The 22,415-nt window shown below is 39.6% G+C and overlaps 3 protein-coding genes across 4 annotated transcripts; 2 read left to right on the forward strand and 1 right to left on the reverse strand.

Annotated features, from left to right (window-relative positions):
• Positions 1-312: 312 nt before the first annotated feature.
• pmpca (peptidase, mitochondrial processing subunit alpha) lies at positions 313-7,342 on the forward strand. The gene is made up of 13 exons (XM_003454185.5): positions 313-464; positions 3,280-3,482; positions 3,581-3,660; positions 3,746-3,828; positions 3,931-4,025; positions 4,109-4,209; positions 4,797-5,060; positions 5,184-5,276; positions 5,356-5,474; positions 5,556-5,646; positions 6,133-6,195; positions 6,282-6,426; positions 6,509-7,342. The coding sequence occupies exons 1-13, from the start codon at positions 418-420 to the stop codon at positions 6,676-6,678; spliced, it is 1,554 nt and encodes a 517-aa protein (XP_003454233.1). The 5' UTR covers positions 313-417; the 3' UTR covers positions 6,679-7,342.
• A 1,998-nt stretch (positions 7,343-9,340) lies between these two features.
• inpp5e (inositol polyphosphate-5-phosphatase E) lies at positions 9,341-16,342 on the reverse strand. Of its 2 annotated transcripts, none has more exons than XM_003454163.4 (11): positions 16,211-16,342; positions 14,831-15,703; positions 14,011-14,134; positions 13,828-13,925; positions 13,599-13,723; positions 13,043-13,162; positions 12,807-12,914; positions 12,174-12,335; positions 11,755-11,870; positions 11,495-11,631; positions 9,341-10,414 (listed from the first exon to the last, which is right to left on the reverse strand). In XM_003454163.4, the coding sequence occupies exons 2-11, from the start codon at positions 15,631-15,633 to the stop codon at positions 10,282-10,284; spliced, it is 1,926 nt and encodes a 641-aa protein (XP_003454211.1). In that variant the 5' UTR covers positions 15,634-15,703; positions 16,211-16,342; the 3' UTR covers positions 9,341-10,281. The 2 variants fall into 2 exon arrangements, with proteins under 2 accessions (XP_003454211.1, XP_025752907.1); XM_025897122.1 differs by lacking the exon at positions 16,211-16,342 and adding an exon at positions 16,007-16,180.
• A 2,907-nt stretch (positions 16,343-19,249) lies between these two features.
• On the forward strand, positions 19,250-20,766 carry LOC100705620 (gamma-crystallin M2-like). Its single transcript, XM_003454184.5, has 3 exons — positions 19,250-19,471; positions 20,123-20,365; positions 20,451-20,766. The coding sequence occupies exons 1-3, from the start codon at positions 19,439-19,441 to the stop codon at positions 20,727-20,729; spliced, it is 555 nt and encodes a 184-aa protein (XP_003454232.1). The 5' UTR covers positions 19,250-19,438; the 3' UTR covers positions 20,730-20,766.
• The last annotated feature ends 1,649 nt before the right edge of the window (positions 20,767-22,415 follow it).

Below are 22,415 nucleotides of genomic sequence, written 5' to 3' on the forward strand. Positions count from 1 at the left end.
AGCAGGGGTGCTTAACACCTCGGGACTTGCACCAGAAAATAAAAAAGCCAGTAATTCTAGGGGGTACTGGGTTTAGGGAAGTTACGCAAATTTGCGCAGGATAGTAAATCTAGTGTTAAATGTAAATGAAAGAAAAAGACATGTAATATTGTTTTGTGCCCAAAAGACTTGATTTAGAAATACTTTGAATTTCCAGTTTGTTCCCCATAGCTGAAATTGCAGTGTTTTTATTTAACAATTATAACTGATTATTACAAAATTATTAATGACTTCACTGTGATGTTCTTACTATTCAGTAACATCGTGTCTTTTGGCCCCTGGGCTGCATGCTCAACAACCATCAGCTGGTTGAAAGCGGAAGTGCTTCGAGTAGCTTTCGTCATCATCCGGGTTGATCTCCGTCACAGAGGATCCAGGATGGCGACTCACATGTCGAGGTGCAGAACCTGGAGTCGGGTTCAGAGGTAACACGTTTTAAATAAACGCTCTTAAAGTGTCGCTACTGTGGAGTTTAACGCGAACAGACTGCAGCACCGATACACCCACTGTCTCCCACGTGACGTTTCCGCTCATCCCTGCGGGCTCAGAAATTCTCTACGTCCTCGTCACCGCTAATTAGCAGCTAGCATGATGCTAAGTTACATCATAACCCGTTAATGAAGCTAAAAATGCTCCTCTCGCTTAAGCTTTGGCATTATTTTAGCGGCTTTCTGTAATGTCCGAGATAAAGAAGTGTTCTACTTTGTTTTGATATTTTTGAAATAGACGTGCTAGTTAGGCTGTTTTTGTTGAGAATTTGAATATGAAGAGACATATTTGAGTAAAAGAGCTGTTGCTGGACTTAATAGTGTGCGTTTGTCTGAGGATGGTGGAGGATAATACGTGCTGAGTTTTACTTTATCGTGGTGTGGCTGAGATTTTGATATTATAGAAGTGCTAAGAGAGGAATGTTAAACTTTGAAACTCCTAGTAAAACACGTTTGGACAATGATGTCGATAACAGTACCTATATGCACCTAATCTATTTGAGTCAAAAGGTCAAAATAGTCATTTTCAGGACGTTTTTACGTACGTTTGGTGCTATATGATGTCAGTGAATATGTTGATCCCTGTAACATGGCTGTGGCTGTAAACACAAAAACCACACTGTACTCTGCTCTGGTAACTATTGTCCATGATGTAAATATGTAAAAATTGTGCTTCTGTTCTGTGTCCTGTTCTGTTTGTATATGTGTGTTTTTGCTGCTGATACAACCAAATTTCCCCTTGTGGGACAATTAAAGGATTATTCTATTCTATTCTATTCTATTCTTTTTATGAGGGGTAGCCAATCAGAACAGAGTTGTCTCACAGCTAGAGGAGCTGAACCAAGGCCAGGGTCCTGTACTACGAAGCCAGTTCAGTATACTCAAGTGATGTTGTCTGTGTTCACTTAGCCTACCACTGGCAATCATGATTAGCAGTCATATGAAGCTTGTTTTAAGCTGGCTAAGATAACCAAAAGTTTTCCCTGTGTGTTCGCTTAATTGGTGTAAATTGTAATACCTGAAAAATATGAGGAGGTTAAATGTGTAAACTGAAAGGACTACAGCTGCTGCAGATAAAACGGTGTGAGAGAAAAAGCACTGTACATTTTGCTTTAAAAGCAATGTATGAATGTCCATTTAAATGCTCGCACAGGCCAGTAAATGTACTTAGTCTTGCGGATTATAATCAAGTATATCATGAAATTTATGTTTAAAAGATGGTTTTAGTTTTTATTTTGTCAGTTGGAGCTGACATAATTATCTGAAAGTAAAAAATAAGTATAAAAACAGAATTCAAACATACATTTAGACTACATACAAATTTAATATGGTCAGACAGTAAAATAGATGCTCTTTTTTTCAGGATCAGATATTAATGTTTGTAGAACAATAAAAATTTTATGAATTTAGGGATGTAACAATTTATCAAGTAATTCGATTTTCATTTTCTTACTGGGTAAAATATGCTGCAAAGCTAACCTGGTCCAGACTAGAGATCAGCAGTAATGAAATCACCACCTACTGACCCAAAAATTCTGCAGACAATAGTATGTCTTTGCAAAATGGCTGTTTCCCTCTGAAGAGTATGGAAAACATGCTAGCTGGATTTTCTTTTCCTTTTTTATTCTTCTTTTTTTCCCCTTTTTTTTTAACATGGTAATTTAAAACAAACAAACAAAAATATTTTCCACTCCACTTTGTGCCTGACACTAAGAGGAGAGGCCTCTTTCAAGCAACCGCCATATATATAATGGATGTTCAGTAGTTTCTGATGCAAATTGTTTTCTTCTAGTTGAATGCTTGTAAGATCTTAGCCCGCCCAGGTATGTCTGCGTGTCATGATATGATTTTGTCTCAGCTTTTCTGTTGTGTAACAGTAACATATTGCCAAAAAAGAGAACACATGACAAACAAGGTTTTAAAGTACTGGAGAAGACGCCAGTACAACTACTATTATTATTATTATTATCCATCCATCCATCCATCCTCATCCGCTTTATCCAAGGTCGGGTCGCGGGGGCAGCAGCCTAAGCAGCTGTTATTATCATTATTGTAAAATTCTGAAGACATTTGATATTTAAGTTTTGTGAATTTTATAGATAGCATATCCATTTGGTATCTGTACTTATTATTAAAGGAAATTTTTCTTTCTCACTGTTGCCAAGTGCTTGCTCATAGGGAGGTCGTGATTTTTGGGGTTTCTTTACTTTAGGGTCTTTAAACTTGCAGTATAAAATGTCCTGAGGTTACTGTTGTTGTGGATTGGCACCATTTGAATTGAATTTAAGTGAATTGATGCAGAATGCAAAGCAACAAGGTAAGAAAATGGTCAGTCCTCTTTAACATATAAAGGCCTGCAGGTGTTGAACATTCTGCCACCATAGATAAAAACATGAACTGATTTTAAACTTTAAGGCCAAATCTCTAAAATATGTCTTCTTAACTGTTCTATGAAGTTTGTCAGTATTTGTGTTAGTCACTGTTGTCTCCATTGCTGTTTGTTGTACTGTTTGTTTTTATTTTTGTATTGGCGCATTGTTTGTCAGAAGACTAATCGGTGGGCTTCAAAGTAGCTGTGGCTAGAAGGGCTATGTACAATGTAAAGGTTGTACTAAAATTAAACCCTGGATTGTTAATTTTTATTGGTCATGTTGTATAAGCTGCAGTTTTTCCAAAAGTTGGCTTTTGAAATTCAGCTTTTAAAAGTTGATGAGATTTTTTTTTAATAGCAGTTGTTTTATTGTCATCTAAGGTATGGGATAGCAGCTTACCGGAAATACAGCAGTGGTGGCGGATACCCAAATATCTCCCTCTCTACACCGTTGCCTGGGATCCCCAAACCACTGTTTGCTTCAGTGGATGGTCAGGAAAAATATGAGACCAAGATTACCACTCTAGAAAATGGCCTCAAAGTTGCTTCCCAAAACAAGTTTGGTCAATTCTGCACAGTTGGAAGTAAGTTGTATCTTTTATGTGCTGGTATATTCACTGTTCTTTGTCACCTGCAAGAACTGGATAAAGTGTGGATTCTCTCTCTCTCTTCCTTCTGTTAGTTTTGGTTAATTCGGGATCCAGACATGAAGCAAAGTATCCAAGTGGGATCGCACACTTCTTAGAAAAACTTGCATTTTCTGTAAGTATTAAAAAAAATTAAATGAACAAGACCAAAAAGGTGGAGGTGTGAGCAATAAACCTGAGAACAACATTTATGTCTTTAGTCCACAGCACAGTATGGGAGTAAAGATGAAATCCTTCTTACGTTGGAGAAACACGGGGGGATCTGTGACTGTCAGACATCTAGGTATTTAACACAGTTCCCGTCTCAGTGTGCAATGATGTAATGATAAACACAAACAACACACAGCTGATTTGATGTGTGTTGATTGGTCGTTTTGCTTTGCAGAGACACCACAATGTATGCAGTGTCTGCTGAAGTGAAAGGTCTGGACACAGTGGTCAGTCTTCTGTCTGATGCTGTTCTGCAGCCTCGGCTGCTGGGTAAGAACATGTAACTTAGGATCAGTCCTCACAAACTGTCCAAGAGCGTCCACCGGTAATACAAACTGTTTCTTTGTGTGCAGATGAAGAGCTCGAGATGACCAGAATGGCGGTGCGTTTTGAGTTAGAAGATCTCAACATGAGGCCAGATCCTGAGCCGTTACTCACTGAGATGATCCATGCTGTGAGTTACACCTTCTACATAGGCCTTAGCTAGTACATCCAGCCATTCATCCCATTTTATTATTAATCAGTGAATTACTAATTAAACCAAAATCCACTGTCAATATTTCAGTGCACTATACTCATTTCTAGGTTTCTTCTTCAACTCTGATAGAGTAACTTTGCATGATTCACAGTCCAAAATGATCTATTTGCCTTAGCTGGGCTTTCGTGCAGCCTCTCCATTCACTCACAATCTGAACCAAGCTGTTTTACTTCTTCTCCCTTTGAGTCCACCCCCCCCTTTAAGCCAAATTTCTTCTTATTGGAGGCCTCTTGCAAAAAGAAGATGTGAACAAGGAGTGAAAGAGGCTTCCGTATGTCAGGGTTAATCGCATTAAGGAGCTTCCCTCTTGTTGATATCATACAGAGTCAGGAGTGGCAAAAATTGTGAAAATTAGTGTTTAGAGTAATCTGAAGTCTGATTGGATCAGGGGGATTACTTGTAGATATTCTGGCTTCATTAATGTCAAACTTAATGGTGAGTAGTCCTAGTTTGTTTTCATCTTTAAATCTATATGTGATCCTTCTTTGTTGTTTTGTTTCCAGGCTGCATATCGAGGCAACACAGTCGGACTGCCTCGTTTTTGTCCTGCAGAAAATGTGGATAAGATTGACAAGAATGTGCTTCACAGTTACCTGCGTAACTATTACCGTCCAGAGCGCATGGTGCTGGCAGGAGTGGGCATCGAGCACGAGCAGCTGGTCGAAAGTGCCAGGAAGTACCTGCTGGACGTGAAGCCAGTGTGGGGAACAAGTTCAGCGCCCAACGTGGACCTCTCTGTAGCACAGTACACTGGTGGCATCGTCAAGGTGATTTACCAGGCTCTGTTTAAAATCACAGTTTGACAGATACCTGTTTTATTACTATTCCTCCTTTCTGCTGGAGAAAGCATAGAATCTTTAAAAGTTGGACATTGTCTTTTATTCTGTTAGATGGAGAAGGATATGTCAGACGTGAGCCTCGGCCCCACCCCCATCCCAGAGCTTACCCACATCATGATCGGCCTGGAGAGCTGCTCCTACCTGGTGGGTGTTTGCAGTGTCTTGGAAAGTCTCCAATCAGGGGCCTGAAACATGTTAAAGGGTAAAACTGTTCCCTTTACAGGAGGATGACTTTATCCCATTCGCTGTGCTCAACATGATGATGGGTGGAGGCGGCTCCTTCTCTGCAGGAGGACCCGGGAAAGGCATGTTCACCCGACTGTACCTGAATGTCCTTAACAGGTGAGCGTCTCAAAAGCAAATTGTGCTAAAATGATTCTAATTAGTCTTCACCAACTGTTAAATTTTTGTTATCTGTTGTAGACATCATTGGATGTACAACGCCACCTCCTACCATCATAGCTACGAGGACAGCGGCCTACTGTGCATCCATGCTAGTGCAGACCCCAGACAGGTTGGTACAGACTCAACACAGGACAGCTGCAGAGTATCTGCTAGGATTCTGTGACAAATTTCTCATTTAAATTTTGAAACCATTTCTGATGAGGTTTTGGCAGCTCTGGTGCTCTGGGGTAGGTGGTTCCACAGGACGGGGCCTACAACTGGAAAGGCCTCATCCCCTCTGTTTTTGACCTTGTCCTGGGAACATCCAGAATCCTCTGATTAGAAAACCTTAGTGCCCTGTCTTGAGGGTGGATGCTTAAAAGCTTAGATAAAAAAAGTGGGCAAAGGTCAAAGACTTCAGAACAAGCAATAAAATCTAAAACTAAATTCTAAAAGTGACAGGAAGCCAGTAAAGAGAGGATAAATGGGTAATGTGCTCCCGCTTTTTTTGTCCCTGTAAGGAGCTGAATGTATATTTGGGAAAAGTTCACCTCCAGTGAATAGTTTGTCATGTTTTTTGTGGTTCTTATTTCTTATTTCATTTATTCATTTCCAGGTGAGAGAAATGGTGGAAATAATCACCAGAGAGTTCATTCAGATGGGCGGCAGTGCAGGAGAGGTAATGATCACCACAAGCTTTGTCGTCATCAATTAGCAGAATAAAAATTACACAGAACTTTTAATATATTTCCCTTGTGTGCCCAGATGGAGCTGGAGAGGGCAAAGACTCAGCTGAAGTCCATGTTGATGATGAACCTTGAATCACGGCCGGTTATTTTTGAAGACGTTGGTCGTCAGGTTCTCTCCACAGGAAAGAGAAAGCTGCCACATGAGCTCTGTCATCTAATAAGTGAGTACTGGAAAGATTTTTGTGTCCTTTTCTTTGCGAGTCATCTAAATTTGTGTGACGATAATATTCAAATAATTTTCAGGCAGCGTGACAGCTGGTGACATTAAAAGAGTGACCACCAAGATGCTGCGCAGTAAGCCAGCTGTCGCAGCGCTTGGAGACCTCATGGAGCTGCCCTCATACGAACACATCCAGGCCGCCTTGTCCAGCAAGGACGGACGTCTGCCCCGCACATACCGCCTCTTCAGATAGACCCACATCATCACTTTACATAAACTGGACTTGAAGATTACACTAGTGTTCCCTCCGAACACGGTAATCACCACAGCTTTCTGTGGGAGGTACAAATACCTGAGCTCTGACTCGAACCTCTGAGAGAAGGGGTGATTTTAAAGAAATAACACATTGTACTCTCCAGTAATCCTAGTCTGTATACGACTGTATTTTTATTTTGTTGCCAGGAAGTCAATAATTCATTATTTTTATGGGAGGTTTGCAGGAGTTTGCTTTTAAAGAAACACAAAATTATCATGTAAGGTTCCCATTTAAAAACCCCACCAGTGTCACAGAGCCACTCAGAGTAGACTGTGTTCTGGATGCCCCTCAGTCTTTCATTTTTTTTATTCTGCCATTACTTTCTTTGCAGATCTCAGCTCTCTAAAAAATTGTCTTTATTCCAGAGTCAGTGGATTAAACTGTTATTTATACAACAAGACTTCATAATGTCCTTTTTACAGTTACAGAGACGGCAGAAAGGTACATAATATATGATTAAAAACAAAATGGAGATTTTGGATCAGTTACTGACTTGACTGCTTGTCCTCCAGCTTGAAATCGTGGTTTGTGTATTGTACAGTAAAACAATGGTTAAATAAGTGTGGTGGTTGTTTTTACTGTTACGTTGAAGGCTTTGCAAGTCTATACTCTGAGTTTTTGATTTGGAGATTGTCTACATATGTTGACATATGTTGATTATGTTTTTGTCTGTGTTTCATGTATATTCTCACAGAAATGCACAAACTACGAGTCAAAACTTTGAACACAACCTCTCATTTAATATTGTTTCTTTATTCTTACTACTTTTTATATTGGAGATACACACTGAAGACACAAATATGTAAAGCAAAATATATGAAATTATGTAGCAAAGAAAAACTGATAATTAACTCTAAATATGTTTTATATTTTAGTAGAGTGACCATATTTTGGTTTCCAAAAAAGTGGACACTTGGCCCAGTCATGAAGAACTTTAATAATACTGTTTGCTTAAAGAAAACTTTAACATATTTAAACAATGCCTTCTCTGTGCCATTAATTAATGGTAAAATAAAAAATATCATATAGGCTTTTACAAGTCGTCAAGTGCAAAAATAAAAAGGATGGTTGGTCACCCTTTTCTTTGTTGACAGCACTGCAAACCCTTGGCCTTCTCTCAATAAGCTTCATGATGTAGTCACCTGAAACAGTTTTCACGTCACAGCTGTGCCTTGTCAGGGTTCATTTGTGGAATTTCTTGCCTTCTCAGTGGGGTTGGGACCATCAGTTGTGTTGTGCAGAAGTAAGGTTTGTACTGTGACAACTGTTAAAATTCATAATATGGCAAGAACCAATCAGCTAACTAAAGAGAAACGACAGTCCATCATTACTTTATGAAAAATTGCTAAAACTTTGAATGTGTCCCCAAGTGTAGTCGTAAAAACCATCAAGCGCTACGATGAAACTCACGAGGACCACCCCAGGAAAGGAAGACCAAGAGTCACCTCTGCTGCTGAGGATAAATTCATTTGAGTCACCAGCCTCAGAAATCACAAGTTAACAGCACCTGAAGTTAGAGCCCAGATAAATGCAGCACAGAGTTCCAGTAGAAGACGCATCTCTACATCAACCGTTTAGAGGAGACTGCTCGAGTCCAAATCTGAGATCTTTGGTTCCACCTGCCGTGTCTTTCTGCGACACAGAAAAGATCAGCGGATGGTCTCTACATGCATGCTTCCCACCGTGAAACAGGGAGGAGGTGTGATGGTTCGGAGGTGCTTTGCTGGTACATTGTTGGGGATTTTTTCAAACCTGAAGGCACGCTGAACCAGCATGGCTACCACAGCATCTTGTAGCAACATGCCATCCCATCTCAGGTTTGCGTTTAGTTGGACCATCATTTATCTTTCAACAGGACAATCACCCCAAACGCACCAATGGACTGCGTAAGGGCTATTTGACCAAGAAGGAAAGTGATGGAGTGCTGCACCAGATGGCTTGGCCTCAACAGTCACCTGACCTAAACCCAGTCTAGATGGTTTGGGATCTGATGGACTGCAGAGTGACGGGAAAAGGGCCAACAAGTGGAAAACCATTTCAGGTGACTACCACATGAAGCTCATCGGGAGAATGCTAAGAGTGTGCAAAGCAGTAATTGAAGAAAAGAATAGCTATTTTGAAGAATCTAAACTATAAAACATGTTTTGAGTTATTTCACACTTTTTTGTTTACTACATGATTCCATACATACACATTCAGTGAGAATCTACAATGTAAATAGTCATAAAAATAAAGAAAAAACAAACTTTTGACTGGTAGTGTATATCAGACGAGAGGCTGTAAGCCTGTAAATCATGCCCCTAACTTTAACCTTTGCTAGTATGGATGACTTGGTAGAAATCAGATCAGTTATTTTTAAGTGGGACAACTATTTTTGACTCAGTTTAAGAACCGCCCTCAAGTGGCCATTAGAGAAACTGCAGTTTTGGGGATTCCCGCACAGGCTTCATCTTTTAGCTCTGGAAGCTGGTGCTCAGCTACACCTTAGATTTAACACAGTATTATAACTATTATATTAAGTTAATAACATTGCAAAACATTGTACTCCCCCACACTTAAATACATCTATTATGGGCAAAATGTATCCAACAAACAAAGGTGTTTTCAAACCTTTATTATGGGATGTTACGTCAGGTGACATAAAAAGATACAGTTATGGATAAGAGGTCCTGATGATGTAAAAACAATACCCACAGGCACTTTTTTAAAAAAACAGAATGCTCTTCATGCTGGGAATGCAAATGATTAATGTGCTGCTACATACAGTACATGGACAGTTTACACAGTAATAAGATGAGAGATAAGGCATTGTGTTGAGTGTTGCAAAGGTTCACTTGGCCTAATCACAGGAAAAGGTAGCAATAATGGTAGTAATATAGTAGTAATATCATTAAAATGCTCAAACTTTTTTCATAGCAAGTGAGTTCCTTTAAGAAATATTGAATAAAAGCATTAAATAACTGTAATTTCCCTGAATTTAACAGTAGCTCTTAACAAGGTGCGACATGCTCTTCAAAGTTTATATTTGACCTGATCCTCAAAACTCTCCAACAAAACGGACACCTAAAAGTGTGCTGTAGTTATGTTTAGTACATTATTTCATGACAAAAATCACAAGGCATTTGAACACTGGTGTAGCATTCAGAAAAACAGAGTATTATAGTATATGATGCTTCTTAAACGGCTACAAAAAATAGAGAGAAAATAGGTATTGTTACTCTCTGTAAGGTCTTATCAGTCCACACTGGAGCATGTGACTGAACTTTAAGCCACAACGGGAGACCCCCTTCCCTAGTCATGTTTGAGTACAGGGGGCAGAATAAAAAAAGGCCAGAATGCTGATGTCTGCATAACCTCGAGATCCCTGCCCTCGAGTCTAGCAGGGACACAGCTGCACCTCAGTTACCTCGACTACAGCTGGGATTTGTGTAGTTAAGACAACTTTGGTTTTTCCTTTTTGTCCTTTTCTGGCCTTCCTGTTTCTGGCACAGGTGTGATCCAATCCAGTCTGATCCGGTCCAGAGTGTTCCTTAATGGGTTTCAAGAGATGGTGCAGATCGTGCTGCTTTGGTTCTTCATGGCCTCCTTTGTCTTTATTTCTCTGGTGATTCGCCTCCTCCTGATACCTTCCAAGTACAAACTTCGGTCAAACTGTCCGGCACACAGAGGAATGCTGACAAAAATACAAGCAAATACAACACTACAGGTGTTAGAAGGTCAAAATGCATAAAGCACAACTGATCGTTTAGCAAATGATCAACTGCAGTCCAGTGAAAAAGAACCATCATTCAAGGCATGTTTTTTTGCATTCTGATATTTCAGCAGCATTTTAAGTTAACTGCAACCCACACTGTGCAACATGGACTTAATAAACCTGGGTAGGCCATCAAATTTGAATCATGTAGACTGTATGACACAGAGCTACAGCTAAAGATTGTCAGGATTCTTTCACATTGGTGATCTTTGGACTACCTACGAAAATCCACGAAAGCACAGTTTATTACATCACTAAAACCTGGAGCTGCTGGGGGACTCTCTTCCTCTACCCCTTTATATGTCAGTGCTGCACGTAGTTTCATCCTGTTTGTGTTTCGTTCTCTCTCTATTCTACTCTGTTCTGTCTTCTCGAGGCTGCTTCTGCTTGGGAATGATTTTTTTCTTCCTTTATTTTCTAAATGCTTAGTCAAAGGAGATTCTTGGGTTTCTATTGATGCAGAGTTCTTAACCTTACAATACAAAGAGCTTGAGACTGACTACCACTGTGATTTGGTGTCATTAAAAAACCCATCTGAATTTGATTTAACACATTTACTTCATAAATTATGTTACTTGTGGAAAACTTGAATGGGATAACAGAAGTGGGAACCAAAAAAGCTCTTATCTCTTTTCCCTAGACCCTGTGCCAGTCCCTAATCTCAATAACTCTCCACACATGCCAGAAAGCCTACACCAGTGCCTCTCCAGAAACAACTGCTAGGCCCAAACGTGACACCATTGAGAGTGAAGGCTCTCAGTCAAACAGGTCATAGTAAAAGGCGTATTTTACTTTTGCCTTCTTTCAAGCTATTAAGTTCCACCATTATGTGAAATTAAATTTAATTAAAAATCACTTTATATTAGGCTGTCTTACACACCGTGGATGCTGATGACATTTTTCCAGAAAGAAATGTGCAATTGGTGACATGAATGAAAACACTGCTGGAATCCTACAGCACTACTTTGAGGTGTATGTGTGAATGTTAGTGGGACTCACTTGTCTCTTCCTGGCCTGAGTTTGACCTGAAAGACACCAATGACAGGCCGGTGGTCCGAGGTCTTGATGTTCGAGCAGCTGGTATACATGAGTGTTTTTATGTCATTAGCCTGCCTGCTCCTGAATAGGATCCTGTCCTGTTAACACAGAGAGGTTCAATGCGTTTGAGAGCCACTTTAATAGAAATGATAAGGTGTTTTTAACAAACTTAAGGCGTTTATCTTTTGTCATGTGCGACACAACATCATTGTTCTACTTACTGTGTATGAAGGTGTTCTCTGTTTAGAAGTGGTGTCGTAGACATCGCAACCAATGTCGAATTTGTACGTGGGTAAGAAGTGTATTGATGCCTCTTGGAAACCTTTAAAGATTGACCCTGGAGGGACAAACAACTCACAGGATGAGAATCAATGGAAAACAACAACCTATTTCTATAAAAACTTTTGCAACTGTTTAGATGCATGCAAAATCATCTAGTGAAGAAAATCCAAGAAAGTTGGTTCTGCTCATCCAGTCGTTGCATTTTCTGTGGAAAAATCATTTTCATCACTCAGCCAAGCCGCTTTTTCAGTCTGAAGTGACAAAACATTTCTCCCACTGAAAGCACGACGTCCAGATGAACAAAATCAACTTTCGGAGTTTTTGCAAATGTTGACGCTTTGGCTTCCTATGTGCATACCTTCCTTCATTTCCTTGGAGAGCTGATCGTGCTCCAGCAGAGGGCTCATATCGCCACCTACTGTGGAGCTCATGATGGCCTCCACCTCACTCCTGTCTTTATCCAGCCGAAAGTTAAAGTCTCCAAACCAGAAGACCTGATCGAATCTTGTGGTGACGTCAGCTGCAGTGAAAAATGATACTCCATTGATTTTCACTGATTTCTGACAATTAGTGTTATAAGCACTAAGATTTTAACCACAATTTTAACCATATATAGATCATCAGTAACTGCTGGTACAAAGATGGCCATGGAAACAAATACAAAAATAGATTGTTATATTTATAGAGAAAAACTTTCCTGTACATTAGCCAGACCGCTTATTCCCTCCTCCTGCAAATAATCCTAAACCTAGGTGTCTAGGAATGTTTAATCTAATTTTAGATGTTGTAATCAATCATGTTGTGATTTGATTAAAAAAGGAAGACAATTAGAAAATGAATGCCCTGTTTTAAGATAATTTGTCTTATCAGAATGAATGCATGCCACTTTTATACTGTTACATCTTTAAAAGATTAAGTATTCTGATGCATAAACCATCCAATTAGCTTTAATATTTTACATCATTCACACATAGTAGCTTCAGAGTCTTACATGGTGTGGAGCGGTAAGGGTTGGTATCTGGAAGGCCTTTTGGAAGAGCTAGAGCCTCGATAATCTTGTTGTAATCAAGTATTCTCTCGTAGACTTTGGCATCACCGGCTGGGAGAAAAACAGAAAAACACATTAGAAATACGCAACATTGGCTGGCTGTAGGGTTTAAATGCAATACACGACTAATGTGCAGTGTAAAAAAAAAGCTTCTCTGACTTTGAAAAGCTGCTACTAACAGGTAAAATGGGAAGTAACGAAAAGGAAAGAAGTGCCAAAAAAGGTGAAGGCAATCCCCACTGCGCCTTTGGTCTTGATCTGCGAGATGATCCTCGTTGTGACTGTGGCGTGCTCCGCCTCTGTGCAAAAAAATAAAGAAGAAGAAAAGTGGTTCATGTCTGTGCACACAAATCAACATGTCACTACAACAAAATCCTTGTCACAATCCTCTGGCCAGTTATAGTAGGTGGAGCATTTCATCCAAAGCAACAAGGATATCAGTAGAGAGTTGCAAGTTGAAACTGTGTTTTGATATTCATATCATCTGTATTGACATGTAAACAGCATTTTAAGTATATTATAGAAAGGTTTCATCTAGAAAACTAAACATTCACAGCTTAGCTTTGAAGTTTTCAGATTTTAAAGCTCAAATAATTGATTAGTTGAGAAAATAATAAAGTTAATTCAACAGCATAAACGATCTATCTGAATTAAAGACTATTAAACCCTTTGGTTTATGAAATATCATTTCACCATCACTATCACTCCTGAACTAATACGTAGAGTAGGACAGACCTGAGCAGAACCAGATGAGATCTCTTCTGACAAATACAGTGAGATATAAAACACCATGTGAAGCTGCATATAACATGACATAGTAAGGTCCCAGACTCTCCTGAAGTCTGGTCTCCCACTCCCTCCTGCACACAAACAAAGTTACATATTAGTATGCAGAAAACGAGAGCCATGACGGAGTAATTCATCATAATAACCGGCTTTTATTTAAAATCATTAAATGATCCACCTGTCAGGACAGCCCTCCTGGACCCCAATAACATAAAAGTCTTGTGCAAATTCAGAGTCGGTCGGAAGGAGGAGATCATCTAAGTTGACTGGAAGGCCCTGAAAATGGCAGGAATTTGGTTATGATTCAGTTTCTCCATCAGAAAAACCTTTGTGAGAGATGCTGCAGGTCACATCCTCCCACCTTCTCTCCTTGCATGTTCCAAGTGGCGATGTAGATGCCAACTCTCCTGTCGGGGAAGAGGCGGTCCAGCTCCTCAGCCCCAAGCAAGGCACCACTACCCAGCACGCTGCCCTCCATAAAACTCCTAGATAAGGAAAAGTACATATATCGAGTTTAATCACAGCTGACTGTAAGGCTGCTATCTCTGAGGCCAGGTCAATAATTCATCTGTATATTCATCTGTATAACCAAGTATTAAAGCAGTAGACTAAGAACTATTTTACCACTCATCCTGTCAAAAACCCTGCTGAATCTCCTCAGATTCAGTGTTAATCGCACTCTCACACTTGTGTTCTTCTTTGCTCCAGTAATGGAGGCTGTTTATTCTTATTTATGCATTTTTTAGATTTCTTTACCACAGTATCGCAGACTGACGTTCAAACATTTCAAATTTAGCTTGGAAAGAGGAATGAAAGATGAATGATGAAAGATGAATTAAATCTAACACAGGTTGCAGGGGAGTGTGGGGGTTTTGGAGCTAAAGTGTACTGTAATAAAGGAAAGATAGAACGGTAATATGAGTATAAAGTGTGTGAGCTTAGAAAGAGCTCATCCAGGCAAAAAAACCCCAAAACAAAACAAAAACACACCCCATCTTACTTTGTTTGTTTTTATAGTGTCACTAGCCTAATACCCTTGAAAGAGACTGGTAAGTAACTATAGTTTAACAGGAAGCTGAGTGTAGTTACTTTAATCTACAGGACATCTTACAATAGAGCCTTCAAATCCAGCACAAGGATGATGACTATAGGTGCATCTTTATATTACCTGCTAAACCTACCTGTTCCTCATATCCTGCGGTCTGATGGGGCTGAGTACGCTGTAGGTGGACCTCATGGAGTTGACAGAGGCACTATCCGAGCCCATGTTCTCCAAAAGCCGGCTGTCGCTCAGGTTCCTGTGGAGCCTTTCTCCCAGCTTCTCTCTGGCCGGCATGGCATAATCCAAACAATCCCTGTCAATCCTATTAGCTGCCCTTAAAGTGGCTGACGCAAAGCTCTTCTCCAGAGCAGGCAGTGGTCCGGTGGGTTGCACCGGAGACAGGCGCACCTTGGTGGCCCTCCACTGCTGGACTGTAAGGTCGCTCTGCTGGCTACGGGGTCTCCTTTCATAGTCAGAAAGACTACTCCCTCTGTCCCGGAAGGCTGGGGATCCAGTTGGAACAGCAGAATGGGGTCTCGCACTGGGATCCCGCTCATTCCTCACTGCAGCTGTACCCTGGAGAACAAACCCACTCGGAGCTACAATAGTTTCATCCTCTTTAAGCGAGTCTGTGGAGGAGCCGGTTTCAGCTGGGTCGCTCAGACTCTCCTGGCTGTTTCTCAGCCTCCTGGTTCTCACAGTCTCCTCCAATGAAATGCTTTTGCTGGACTTCGACAGTCTGGGTAGCAAGGGGGGGCGGGGCTGATACGGACTGATCCCTTCCCCTGTGTTTCTAAGCCTATGGTCATCCTTGTGCCCGTTGGTGGATTTCACATCTACTATGGAGGTCTTGAGTTTGCTGCTGTCATTGGCAATCGAGTCTCCTTTACCAGGAGCCTCACAGGAGTGATGGAGGGGGCCGTCCTCTCCATCCTCAGTCATCCTCTTCTCATGTCTGAGTCCAGCTGTGGTGATGTGGATGAAGCGCTCTCATTTTCAAGTGGCACAAGACCTGTTCAGACACACGGCGGAGTTTGTTTTACTGACATGGCCTTCAAACGATCACTTTACTGTCTGATATACTTTCTGATATCAGCCACGGCAGAGGGTTACTGCATCAACTACCCAATCAGTGGAAACAGCAAACATTTTGATTTCAAGCAATTAAAAGCAAGTGCTGTAGCTAAAAAAGACAAAGCACATGAGCTAACGCAATCACTGCTTGTTTCAACAACTCTAATGCTGAACAGAAAGTCCCGTTAAAGTCCACTTTAACAATTCTACTTAAGCCATCATCTAAATAACGTTTACATACACAACAATATCATCTGTTACGCTTTTCTCTTCACTGGATAACAACCTGCAGCTGCAGCTAACAAAGCTAAAATGCTAAAGCTGTGCTAACTAATGCCTAAAGCGTACGTTTCTGTGACCACATTAACAAACGGATAACTTTGGTAGTTTCTATCGTTTGCACTAACAATTTATGTCTCTTTTATCAGGCTGAAAGTAAAGCTACCTTTTGTGCACTGTTGGTGTCAGGGTAACTGACTAAAAAGTAGCTCCGTGACTTCCTTAGCAACGCTTGACAACACAGATTTTTGTTACCAAGAGAGTCGCAGTCTGAACTCAGCATGTATCACAGCGCCCCTGTGTGCTAAGAAGGGGTATTACTTCCATACCTGTGTTTCAACTGCTAGGATAACCACCTGCTTTCTCATTTCTGCAGCTTACACATCTTCGAATAATTTCCAGGGAACTTATTCTTATACGAGGAGAGAGGACTCCAGACAACAGACATCTGACCTAATTTATCCTAATAAGATGCTAATTTTAACTAAACTTACACTGTAGCTCAATGCCCTGGCATAAGAACTCTGTGACACTGTGAGTGCACATTTTCAACATATAAGTATTACTAATACTTAAAAAACACAAAGACAAGGCAACTCACCTATCAGAACATCACCAAAGTTATTGACAGCATTTCTCAAAACCAAAGTCCATCCTGCACTCCTATTTTCTTCCTCTTTTGAGCACCACTTTTTTGCTTTGGCTCACTAAATATATCATTTAAAATGCCAACAAAAATGTTATATAATTGATATCAAAAGACTCATGGGTATTTTGTAAAAATGACTGAGAGCAAAGGTCAGGAAGTACAAGAAAAATGCCCACCCCTCATCAAAATGTCAGAAAACATGCCTATTTTAATCAGTGTAGTGTAATACGATTGAGTAGATATTTGCAGCTACAATTCAATTTCTAATTCTCTTACAATTTGTCCACTTTGCCTTACATCACAATCAAGAGCATAGCCTTTGTTCTCAGCGAGTAGACCTAAAGATGATATAAGCTTTGATCTGCGTGGTGTGTCATGATAAGTATGGCATGTGACAGTTCAATTTAATTTATAATTCAGGCAACTAATATTGGAATGGAATGGTGGAAGAGTAGTTACACTGTATTTTAGTTATCCACTTTTTCCTTTCACATATTATATATATGTATATATACAGGGTGGGCCATTTAGTGTGAAGATACGAGATGTGCAGCACCTGAAACTACGGATACTGGATGCCTGTGCTGGCATTTCTCCTGCGGTGTTGCTATCAGTGTGTGAAGAGTGGGAGAAGAGGGTTGCATTGACAATCCAACACAATGGGCAGCACATTGAACACATTTTATAAGAGGTCAGAAACTTGTAAATAACTCATGAAAGAATAAAGTTACGTTGAAACCGAGCACACTATTGTTTTTCTTGTGACATTACCAATAAGTTTGATGTGTCACATGGCCCTCTTCCTATTGAAAAAACAAAAGTTGTATCCAAGATGGCCGACTTCTAAATGGCCACCATGGTCACCACCCATCTTGAGGAGTTTGCCCCCTCACATATACTAATGTGCCACAAACAGGACTTTAATATCACCAACCATTCCCATGTTATTACGGTGTATCCATAAAAATGGCCCACCCTGTAGGTAGGTAGGTAGGTAGGTAGGTAGGTAGGATAGATAGATAGATAGATAGATAGATAGATACTATCCAGTATATTTTTGAATGATGTATTTAAAAGCACTAATCAGCTTACAAAGATTTTTTAAAGAAACATACCATGGGGCTATAAATTATAATGCTTTAAATTATAATCCAGTCAGATACATTTACTAGTTATTTGGCCATAGTCAGATGATAAAGAAAACAAGTTTTTTAGATTCTTTTGATAAACAAGTTTGTTTTTTTACTTTTACTGCCAATAGTATCTTTTCCAGAGTATACAGTTTTATTGTACTTTTACTGTTAATGAGAAAATGACTCCAAGGTTTATTTTTCCATTTAATCAGCACAGCATTAATACTGGAGGCTCAGAATATGAACACCTACAATTATAATCAGAATATAGATTTTGTAGGAAATAATTTGTTCCCCTAAACGCTTCCAAAATATCTGATTCATAAAACAAAAGCTGTACCAAAGCGTGTTACGTCTGTTATACCTTCTTAATCTTTTGGTTTATTTCCTGCTTTAAATTAAACATTTTTGCTTAGAATTAACAAAAACAAAAAAAATATTTGCAAAGTGATTTATCAGCCCACAACCAAACTGATGACAAATGTCGTATGTATCCAGCACCAAAATTCATAAATGTAACATAAATATCAACTTTGCTTTTAATTAAGGTACTCTACTTTAGTAAGTATAAGTAAATACATTATATAATGTTATGTGTTTTTTTAATACCACACAGCTTTTAAATCTTTGGATGACTGTATTCAGTTTAGCCTTTATTACAAGTAAAAATCACGTCAACAAAAAGTTCTGCTGTGTATTTATACATATATATTTATTTATTTATTTATTTTAATTTACTGTATTTTGATCCTAACCCAGCTGTCCTTGATAGTTTACACACCTACAAGTCTCCCACTTTGTGTCAGGCTTCACAGCATTTGCCCTGTTACATGTATTATGACAACGCTCACAAATATATTGGCTGTACTCTATATAAGTACTGTAAAATCTGTAACTTGCAGTTCATAAGTAGTTTGTGTTTATTTCCTAAATTTGATATATAAAAATTTCCCTCTGCCTGGTCACATAATATCATATTTCACACAACCTTTTGCTCCCAAATTACTTTTATGGACTCTGAACTCAAACTTCTGACTTTTATTTACTCAATCGCTCAATATTACTGTGCACTACATTGCTAATATCCAAGTTCCTCTGTTCATTAAGTAACTGTTATTTTTCCATCAGTAGTCTAGCTCAGTTGACAGAAAAAAAAATGCTTGTCTGGGTGTTTTCATGAAAAGACAAACGCTTTTCCATTCACTACAACACGTTAAAGTCAGTCACTTTACAAATAGCACAAAGAACAGCAGAAAAACGCTGCTGCTGACAAAACAGTGTAAGTCACACTGAATAAACAATGTCAAGGTGTGACCTCTGATTGTTAACCCTTTCACCCATTCTCTGACCCTGTGTTGTACGAGAACCGCAGCTGAAAGGATTTTCTAAGCTCGCCGGCCCCTGGAAATGTGGACAAAACCCTCCATATTCAGTGCATTTCTATGACAGAGCTGCTGACTCAGGGGGTTTGGACAAAGGGCCGATGCGGTCGGGTCTAGTATAAAAGGAAAGGGTTAAACCAGGTAGGATACAGTTTGGTGCAAGAGCAGAAACATCAGCAGCAACCAGCAGCTCAACCAGCAGCTCAGCCAGCAGCCCAATAACCAGCAATATGACTACCACTGGAATGAACATGATGAGCAGGGTAAGAAAATTGCCTTTAAGGTCTTAAACACATGTTTATAAGAATATAATATTTATATTTGCAACAGCAACCAATCAGGAGGTGTAGCACGAATGGTGTATCGTATAATTTTTGCTTTCCAGCCAGAGCCTGTGCTTGTTTGGTTCAGTAACTACAGCTTGCAGTTATTTCTTCTAATAAAAAAGCTCTGAAATTCTAAAAAGCCAACTGAAAAAGCATAAAGAAATAGAAACAGACTTTGCGAGATAAAATGTCACTATGTACATGTTAGCTTCTGTTAAGAGCTTCTCTAATAAGCTGAACAGCTCAAAAAGAGAACTGTGCTGTGCTATTGCGAGCGCCGATCTGACTCTGTGAATTCAAATGTGTGCACTTCTTGTATAAGTGATGTGTAAAAGCTGCTGGGTCTGACCTGATAAAACTAGATTAGTTACCTTTATAGGAAAATCGTAGACTGCTCATTCAGACATGGAGCTGACATATTAAGAGTTAACAGAAAGGAATGAATGTCTAAATTTATTTATTCGTCATTGGAAGTTTAGGGCTGCACCTTAACTTTTTCTACTTAACAGCAGTACTATTGAACTCACCAACTCTTTCAGCTTCAAAAATTATATCCCTCACATGTGCTCGTTTCCTCTCTCTCCTCAGATCATCTTCTACGAGGACAGGAACTTCCAGGGTCGTTCCTATGAGGTCATGAACGACTGCCCTGACATGTCCTCCTACCTGAGCAGATGCCACTCCTGCAGGGTTGAGAGAGGCTGCTTCATGGTGTACGACCGCACCAACTACATGGGCAACCAGTACTTCCTGAGGAGGGGTGAATATGCTGACTACATGAGCATGATGGGCATGAACGACTGCATCAGGTCCTGCCGTATGATCCCCATGGTAAGATTTCACGCCAGTCTTCATTTACCCTGGATGACATCATTAAAATACTTTGAGTTAAATCCATTTGTCTTCTGCCTCACAGTACAGGGGATCCTACAGGATGAGGATCTACGAGAGAGAGAACTTTGGTGGTCAGATGTATGAGCTGATGGACGACTGTGATAACATCATGGACCGTTACCGCATGTCCAACTGCATGTCCTGCAACGTGATGGATGGCCACTGGCTGATGTACGAGCAGCCCCACTACAGAGGCAGAATGATGTACATGAGGCCTGGAGAGTACAGGAGCTTCATGAACATGGGATTCAGCGGCATGAGGTTCATGAGCATGAGGCGCATCACTGACTCCTGCTACTAGGCTGTCTTTGCACTAAATAAAGCTGTCATGAACTGAACTACTGGTGTGTTTAAGTCATGGTTTATTTTGAGTAGATTTTGAGTACTTACGTTCATTCAGAAATTCTAACATTTCAGTAAGTCAGAAGAAGCAAATCATTTGCTTTTTATTCTTATTTTCAAACCACATTCTTTCAAAAATCAACTACAAGTAAAATTTGTGCAACATTTTAGCACAAAATGTTCACTTATATGTACCATAACTTCACTGTCAGAGTGAACTTCTTATAACCTTCTTTTCATATCTTTTTAGCCATAGACTGTGGGGCCCCAATTTAGCTCACTAGGATGAGCAGGTGAGCATATGCCAAATGGCTGAAATCGGCAGGCCCAGGTTCAAATCTGACCTGATGTCTTCCCCTCTCTCTCCCACTGCTTTCCTGTCACTCTTCACTGCATCTATCATAATATTTTTAAAAGGCCAAACAAACCCCCCAAAACAAAAACATAGACTGTATATTAAAGATGGATGTAGGCATTTGTTGTTTAGTTATATTCTGGTCTTGAGCCTAAACTTTTCACAAGGGGTGATGAATAAGAGAAACCCTGAGACATTTCAAATTGATTTAACAGAGACCCACCACAAAAGCATAGTTTGCTTTTTTGACCCTTCTATTCTAACTGGGACTCAAATTTAAAAAATGAACATCATATTCTATTCATTAAGGCTTCAAACTAGTGACTGAGAGCATGAGCTCTTTAGAAAAGTGTTTATTGAGGGTAAGAACCTTCATTTTCTGACTCTTCTGGTTGTAAACAGTCTTGTTTGTAACCTGAAGAGTCGCCCTCTGCTGGCCATTAGAAAGAATACAGATTTAACTTACAGGTTTATAGAATCAGAATCAGAAGACTTTATTTATCCCCAAGGGGCAATTAACATACAACAGAGCAGCATAACGTTGAAGATAAGGACAATAAGAACAGGCAATAAGAGTGAAATAATAAATACACAGAATATACAGTATATACAGTTTTAAAATTACACAGTTGGTTACTGGTATTGGTTACTGGTATGACATTTTTGATTTCTTCTAGAAGGATGCTTTAGTTTTTTACAGTCTTTGTAGACTTCACCCTTTGTGAAGACTATCTTTCCACAGAACCAAAACACACACTGAGTATTTATGCTTGTAAAGAGGCCTTCATTTAGAGTCACTGTAAATTTCTGGGCCTGTAACTGTCTGTAAAGCCTTTTGTTTAATAGCAGAGAAATCATAATACATGGTGCTGATGTGCAGCTTTGTTGTTTATAAAACAATAGTTGCAATTGTTGAAATAAAGGAAGTTTAGTCTCATTCTGAGTAGAACTAAAACGGTTTTGTCTAGAGTCTTCTATAGTAAACTTGGACAATGGCATATAAATACTTGCATAGCTGAAATTCTCTGATTATATTTACATTGTACCAGTAAGGTTTCAGTGTGAGTTGTTATTAGATCCAAATGTTATTGTTGGACCACCTAGGTTTGTTTCTGCTAGACTGTTTCCCTCAGTCCTGTTCTCATTAGAGCAAAAGAATAGAGCAGGCATACAGGTAAGCACCCTGAAAGCACAGTGTATATACAGCAGCTACATAATAACAATATGCACCTGGTCTGTTTTTATTCTCTATTTGTTGTTCTGACATATTGATATGTCTCAACAACCATT

This window comes from Oreochromis niloticus, linkage group LG12, assembly GCF_001858045.2.
Source record: "Oreochromis niloticus isolate F11D_XX linkage group LG12, O_niloticus_UMD_NMBU, whole genome shotgun sequence".
Taxonomy (NCBI): domain Eukaryota; kingdom Metazoa; phylum Chordata; class Actinopteri; order Cichliformes; family Cichlidae; genus Oreochromis; species Oreochromis niloticus.

Excerpts from the sequence above, each read along its gene's own strand:
- pmpca (XM_003454185.5), top strand. The coding sequence starts at position 418 with ATGGCGACTCACATGTCGAGGTGCAGAACCTGGAGTCGGGTTCAGAG. Across the intron at positions 5,061-5,183 it reads ACACTGGTGGCATCGTCAAG|ATGGAGAAGGATATGTCAGA; the intron begins GTGATTTACCAG and ends TTATTCTGTTAG. Across the intron at positions 5,277-5,355 it reads TGGAGAGCTGCTCCTACCTG|GAGGATGACTTTATCCCATT; the intron begins GTGGGTGTTTGC and ends TTCCCTTTACAG.
- inpp5e (XM_003454163.4), bottom strand. The coding sequence starts at position 15,633 with ATGACTGAGGATGGAGAGGACGGCCCCCTCCATCACTCCTGTGAGGCT. Across the intron at positions 12,915-13,042 it reads CGTTACTTCCCATTTTACCT|CCGGTGATGCCAAAGTCTAC; the intron begins GTTAGTAGCAGC and ends TTTTTCTCCCAG. Across the intron at positions 11,871-12,173 it reads CTCCAAGGAAATGAAGGAAG|GGTCAATCTTTAAAGGTTTC; the intron begins GTATGCACATAG and ends TTGTCCCTCCAG.
- LOC100705620 (XM_003454184.5), top strand. The coding sequence starts at position 19,439 with ATGACTACCACTGGAATGAACATGATGAGCAGG. Across the intron at positions 19,472-20,122 it reads GAATGAACATGATGAGCAGG|ATCATCTTCTACGAGGACAG; the intron begins GTAAGAAAATTG and ends CTCTCTCCTCAG. Across the intron at positions 20,366-20,450 it reads CCTGCCGTATGATCCCCATG|TACAGGGGATCCTACAGGAT; the intron begins GTAAGATTTCAC and ends TCTGCCTCACAG.